Genomic DNA, 7,212 nt, shown 5'->3' with positions numbered 1-7,212 from the left:
TGATTCGTGATGGTTACTTTTGGAAACTTTGTTTTGGAAAACTTATGGATTTCAGAACGATTTTAAAAATAAAAATTTTGCCTTGATTTTCGGATGTTACAACATCACCAATCATTTGTGATTATCATACTTGCCACGTGCAGTTCTTGAATCATTCCATTAGTTAAGTTAGAAACCATGACTATAATTCTAGCAATATAATCTTGTTCCACCATGTTTTTATTATCATTGCCTTTTTAGTCTTCTTGTTTGAATTCTGGTTCTTCTTCTTTGGACAATAATGTTTTATATGCCCATTTTCTTTGTAAGGGTAACACATAATTTTAGACAACGACTACTTGCCTTTATTGATTATGTTGCGAGAATCAAATTATCCTTTATTTTTCTTGTTTTGTGACTTTCAAAAATCAACACAAACAAAATTTTAATTTGATGCACAATTTAGATTCTTTTCACACATCAGTTTCTTCCTATAACTGCATTTGTCACGATAGGGGTAACTTTGCAATTATCACCCTAACTAACAACCGTCATGGTAATTCATGGTGGATTCAAAGAAATTAATCTTAGACACCAAAACAAGAAATTTGTGAACTTGATCAAGAATAGAGTCTTGGTCGTTCATGGTGAATCAAAAGAAATTAAAAATGATAAACATATATCCCCTTGTTTTTTGTTTTTTGTTTTGTTTTGTTTTGTTTTGTTTTGTTTTTTGTTTTTTTGTTTTTGTTTTTTTGTTTTTGTTTTGTTTTTATGAGTTGTGCATTGTCTCTAGAGCATGTCAAATGTCTTTAGCATATATCAATGTTTCAGGACATCCCTATGATCTGTGAGTGTGTTAGTTAGCATGTATAACAAAAAAAAAAAAAAAAACATATCACATATGTATTTTTTTTGAACTTCTGCATCATCAGTCTCAGTGATCACCCTAGACCATTGTGAACAATATCTACATTTTGAGTTAGGTTTATTAATGATTATTTGAAAATTCTATGTTCAAACTACTTTTCTTCGTAGTTTCAGATTTCTCTTATACGTTGGTGTATGGGTTAGTTAAATTGGTTTTATATGTGAAATCACCTAATCAAGATACATGGAGTAGAATAACCTTTTGTCATTGTGTCAAATTGGAAGAAATAAAAGTAAGTTGCTATAATACATAAATAAATAAAAGCATTTGCTATTTCTTTCATTAAACTTTATGTTGTAATTGTGTGGTTAACAGTTGTAACAAGATCACATTATAGAATTATATTATCTCCATTGGCAACAAATGTTTAGTTTTGAAATGGATAATTTCTGTTAGGGCAGGGACATGCGTGTGATCATAACAATTTAGAATGGTATCAATTTGAATTATAACATTTTTTATTATATCATTTTACAAATTAATGAATTTATTTAAAAAAAAAACAGAAATAAGTTTTCCAAAACGACTATATAAAAAATCATATTATTTTAAATCATATTTTATATCAAATTAATGGTTGAACATAAATATTAAATTATACTAGTTTTGGGTTTAGATGAAGCCAATGTGTATTTTCCAAAACACCCATATAAAAATGCAATATTGTTTAATCTTCAAACAATAAAATACTGTTCTTTCTTGGTTTATATCTATGACGATTCCTCTTGTTTCTAACAACTAACAATACAAGGATGTTCTTTCTTGGTATATATAAGGCACACAAACATTTATATCCATCATCTGAATCAATCATTTTCGACCTTTTTTTTTTTTTCCACCAATGGTTGACATCTATAGCTACTTCATACTCTTACTCATTTCGTTTATCTCCATTCTATTCATCCGATCCTACTATGCATCTTCCCTGTGCAAATCCCGGCTTCTGCCGAGCCCTTTGGCCCTTCCGATCATCGGACACCTCCACCTCCTTGCTCCAATCCCTCACCAAGCTTTACACAAGCTCTCCACTCGATATGGTCCAGTATTCCGATTCTTACTTGGATCAGTACCTTGTGTTGCTGTTTCTTCACCAGAAATGGCAAAAGAATTCCTTAGAACATACGAAGCTTCTTTCTTAGATCGACCCCGAAACACCACAACAGTCTACTTGACCTACGGGTCAAAAGATTTCATGTTTGCTCCTTATGGATCCTACTGGAAACTCATGAAGAAACTGATTATGTCGGAGCTCTTAAACGGTAGAACACTCGATTTACTTCTTCCTGTACGACAAGACGAGATTAATCGGTTCATGAACATGTTATCACAAAACGCAAAACTTGGTATGCCTGTGGATCTTAAAGGCGAGCTTTTCAAGTTGACAAACAACGTGATTTCGAGAATGATTGTGAGCGAAAGGTGTTCGGAGGATGAAAACGAAGCATCTAATATGATGAAGCTGGTTACCGAGATAACAGAGATTAGCGGTAGATTTAACCTCGCAGATTACATCTGGTTCTGTAAGAATCTTGATTTACAAGGGTTTGGAAAACGTTTAAAGGAGCTACACCCACTTTACGATAAATTGGTAGAAAGGATCATACGTGAACATGAAGAAGAAAGGAGGAAGAAGAAGGACAAAGATGAAGTGAAGGACCTTCTGGACATTCTACTCAATGTTTCAGAAGATGATTCCATGGAGCTGAAAGTGAGCAGAGAAAACATTAAAGCCTTTATTCTGGTAATTAATTACTCTTTTAGTTAATCCTTTAACACCGACAATTAATGAAACTGTTAAAAGACTGACTTAATTAACCTTTGTTTTGTCAAAGAACTTATTCGTTGCAGGATCAGACTCATCCGCACTTACTATAGAATGGGGTTTAGCCGAACTAATCAACCATCCCAGAGTAATGAAAAAAGCAACAGAAGAAATAGATCGAGTTGTCGGAAAAAAACGAATACTAGAAGAATCCGACATACCGAATCTTCCATACCTCCAAGCAATCGTGAAGGAAACCCTAAGGTTACACCCCACAGCCCCAATAATCCCGAGAACATCAACCGAAGATTGCGTAGTCGGAGGCTACCATATTCCTTCAAAAACTACTGTTTTTGTAAATGTTTGGGCCCTTGGTAGGGATCCGGAGAATTGGAAGGACCCACTGGAGTTCAATCCTGAAAGGTTTGAAGGGAGTCAGGTGGATGTTAGAGGACAACACTTCCAGATGTTGCCGTTTGGGAGCGGGAGACGAATGTGTCCTGGGATGTCTTTAGCGATGCAAATCGCACAAGTGGCTTTGGGTGCGATGCTTCAATGCTTCGAGTGGAAGGCTGGTCAACACGGGGATACAGCCCGTGTTGATATGAAAGAGGGACCTGGGATAACACTTCCTAGAGCTAATCCTTTGGTTTGTATTCCTGTGCCAAGACTTCATTCACTCACAGTCGCGGATTTAAAGTTTGGGTAGTGGGGGCAAAAAAGAAAATTACATGTAAATAATTTAGTTATTTAAAATTTTACTTGAAAGTCCTTTATATTTTTGAATAAATTCAAAATGTACCCCTAACGAAAAAAATTGCCGGAATCGCCACTGTTCCCTGATCTCACTTTAAAAATAACATGTTATGTTGACAATATATCTCAATTTTGACTCTTAACGTATTTTATTAATGTTATTTCTCTATTTTAATAAAATAATATATTTTTTATTATCATGTGTCATCCTATTATATTTATTAATTAATGTCATACCACTTGTCAACCTATTGATTTTTTATTTTAAAGTTCAAATTTTAAAATTTTTACTCTAACTATATTAAATTAATAACATTAGAATAAAAATTAAAACAAATTAATATATATTATAAGGTCATGTATTTATTTAAATCAACGATTATAATTTTATATAACTAAAAAAATACATCTTCAGTAATAATTTATTTTATTATGAAAGTTTAATTAATTTTATAACCATAACTTCTACATGTTATAAACTAATTTTTTGTTAAAGACAATTGCAACACGTAACCCAAAAAAACTTGTGAAATGCTTCCAAATATAAGATTAATTATATGTCATTTTTATAGTAAAAGTTAAAGAAACTGGAATACGTATATTAAAAAAGGAAAAAACATATAAAAGCCACTAAAATTTTGCTAAAATCCGTTTTAACAATCTAATTTTATTTTGTTCTACATAAAAAACTAGAAAAAAAAAAAGTTCAACATAACCACTTTCACATATCGGTGCTCGTTAAGCATTTTTATTAGGTGAAAAAGAAATCCGTTTTTTATGTTTCTATGTTGTTTATGACAAAATGCATACATCTCAATGTTTTGGCATATTCCGAATTTAAATATTTCTTTACGCCTTGTTCCCGAGTTTTTATGTAAATTAAAGGAAAGGGAAGGAAAATTTTGACAGAAAGAAAGGGAGGTGAATGAAAATATTAATTATTCTATGTTCCCGAGTTCGAAGGAAATGAAAGGAAAGGAAAAGAAATTTTTTAGTTTTTGTGTTCCCGAGTTAGAAGGAAAAAGAAAATAAAACTTAAAATTTTCCTTCCCCTCACTTTCTTCCCAAATCCGCCCAATTTGGGAGGAAAATTTGGAAGGAAAATATGACTCTAAAATCCTTCCCCTCCCCTCACTTTCCTTCCATTAATGAAACTCGGGAACACGATTTTCCTTCGACACCCCTCACTTTCCCTCCGGATCCTCCCATTTCTCTCCTTAAGTGGATCTCGGGAACAAGACGTTATTCTTGGTCCGATGTGCATAAAAATACAAAACATAGAAAATAGTATAATTGGCAACAAGTCATTAACATAACAACAAACAACTTTGATATGCTTTTAATGTTTACAAAAAGTCAAAAGTAAAAAGTATATACATAAACTAGTCGGGTGAGTTTTTCAATTAATGACATTTAATAATCAAGAAAGCCAACCAAATAAGATCAAAAATGGATATAAATCTATCCACCAAACCCTATCTACCCACAATACAAATTCTTTCATATCTATTCAAGGTCTAAATGAGTCACTCATCCTTTTGATACCTTTAATAACTTTGTGGCCATAATTTTTTTATTATTTTATTTTTTTATAGAAAGTAAGATACCATAAAATAATATACCATGGATGCAACAACCGATTCAAAGTACTTTTCATTTTAGACGCTTGGTGTGCTAATGTTTTGTAGAATTGGTCCTTAGGGGGCAAAGTTGCCAACTTCAGGAAAGTTGGAGTACACTAAGAGTACTCCTTGTACGTTGGGCGTACGGGTGCAATTCTTATCGCGGGTGGAGTACGCATGGCGTATGTGGTCATGAGTGAAACCCTAAGTTTTAGGGTTTGCACCGTATTTAAACCTTATGATAGCCTCATTTGGTTATGTTTAGCCAGCTTCCACCTTTCTTTGTCGATAAATCGAAACCCTAGTGTGTTTCAGTGAGTTTTGAGCCTTAGAGGGTGTTTATTGGTGGTTTGTGAAGGAGAAGAAGAAGTGGATCACTTGGAGAGGTGTCTTAAGCTTGAAGTTCCAGGGCTAGCTCATCATTTGCAAACTTTTTAAGGTAAAGATCTCACATCTTGATAATCCATGATGCTAGATCTAGTTATGTGGTCATTTTATGCATTTTGAGTCCATGGAATGATTGATGAGCTTCTTGACTCACTCCAGAAGTATTGGTGTTAGATCTAGACTTCTTTTGGTCCCCTTATTCATAAAAATGCAAGCTTTATGGTGTATCTTGAACCATGCATGTGTTAAGACCTTTATTAAGCTCTTTTTGAGCTCTTGACCCCCATTAAGCCATGCATGTGTGTAAAGTTACCAACTTTATGTGATAAGTGGTCTTATAGAATCAAATATGAGAGTTTGGCTTGAAGTCTCAATGAAATATGTGCTTAACAAAGTGGGGTGGCCAACTGAAGAGTACGATGGGTGTATCAAGTTGGTACGCTGTGTGTACGAGCCCTAGAGGGTGTACGCTAAGCGTACAAGCTGAGTATGCCCCACATACTCAGTGGGTGGGAATTATGATGTGACATACATAAATAACAACAAATCCCCTCAAGTTGGAGAGTGAGAAACTCCTAACTTGTAAAGTGATCGATAATGGTTCTAGACCAGACAAATTATTTGTAAACATATGAGCTAATTGCAAGTTTGTTGGAACATGTTTGAGTGAATTAGCTCTTCTAGCAATTTTTCTATGACAACGTGGCAATCAATTTCCATATGTTTAGTCCTCTCATGAAAAACTGGATTTCTTACAATATAGATGGTTGCTTGGTTTTCACAACAAACAAGAATAGGAGTGACATCTGGAATAGTTAACTCATGCAACATTCTAAATAACTAAGCCACCTCAACAATTACTCTTCCTATACTCCTGTATTCTGCTTCTGCTAAGGATAAAGAGAAATAAAGAACCACTTATACTTCTCCTTAAATGAGGACATGCAACCCATCAGAGTCACAACATCCTCGGAGGGTAAAATCGACATTTTTGTTGAAAAACAATCCTTGGTCATGATTATTGTTGGATGTATCTGAGTGTATGAAGTGTAGCTCTATATGTGGGACATGTGGATCAAGCATGAACCATCTTAAATATTATATAGTAAAAGAAAGGTATGACCTTATGTTGGTCAAGAAATTTAATTTTCCCACAAGTCTTCTATACATCACTTGATTAGGCAGAACATTTCTTTCATTGATCAATAACTTGTATATGAAGGAAGCGGACAAACAAATTTTCTATCACATTGAAATTCATTAAGTAAATATGTTGCATATTTCCTTTGAGTAAATACAACACCATTAGGAGAATATAGAATTTCAATTCCTATGAAGAAATTAGGAAGTCCCAAATCTTTAATCTTGAATTTTTCATAAAAAAAAGATTTTATTGAGAAATTTCTTCACTATAATTCCCAATTATCACTATGTCATCAACATATGAATTGCAGCATATGTGAAAAAATTGCCCATGGATTTATGGAACAAAGAATAATCGTTCTTTAAGTTTCGATACCATTTGTATTATAATGTAGATGACATCATAGCATACCACTGACTCGAAACCAGTTTTAGGCCATATAAAGGCTTTTGTAAATTGTAAACTTGATTTGGATTGTCAACAATTAAGCCATGTGACAGTTTCATATAAAAATTTTCATCCAATTCACCATGCAGAAAAACATTATTGGCATCCAGTTGGTGCATCTTCCAATCAATTTTGACATCAATGGCTATTAAGTCTCTAACTATTGTCATTTTGACAACTAAAG

At 33.4% G+C, this 7,212-nt stretch overlaps 1 protein-coding gene across 1 annotated transcript; it reads left to right on the top strand.

Annotated features, from left to right (window-relative positions):
- The first annotated feature begins 1,629 nt into the window (after positions 1-1,629).
- LOC145069542 (cytochrome P450 93A3-like) lies at positions 1,630-3,584 on the top strand. The gene is made up of 2 exons (XM_079016475.1): positions 1,630-2,651; positions 2,743-3,584. The coding sequence occupies exons 1-2, from the start codon at positions 1,752-1,754 to the stop codon at positions 3,379-3,381; spliced, it is 1,539 nt and encodes a 512-aa protein (XP_078872601.1). The 5' UTR covers positions 1,630-1,751; the 3' UTR covers positions 3,382-3,584.
- Positions 3,585-7,212: the final 3,628 nt, after the last annotated feature.

Source organism: Lactuca serriola, chromosome 8 (assembly GCF_051521515.1).
Source record: "Lactuca serriola cultivar US96UC23 chromosome 8, Lser_US96UC23_V15, whole genome shotgun sequence".
Classification (NCBI taxonomy): Eukaryota; Viridiplantae; Streptophyta; class Magnoliopsida; order Asterales; family Asteraceae; genus Lactuca; species Lactuca serriola.
Note: the sequence above shows the minus strand (reverse complement) of the source record. Positions and strands in the feature narration are given on the sequence as shown.

Excerpts from the sequence above, each read along its gene's own strand:
- LOC145069542 (XM_079016475.1), top strand. The coding sequence starts at position 1,752 with ATGGTTGACATCTATAGCTACTTCATACTCTTACTCATTTCGTTTATC. Across the intron at positions 2,652-2,742 it reads ACATTAAAGCCTTTATTCTG|AACTTATTCGTTGCAGGATC; the intron begins GTAATTAATTAC and ends GTTTTGTCAAAG.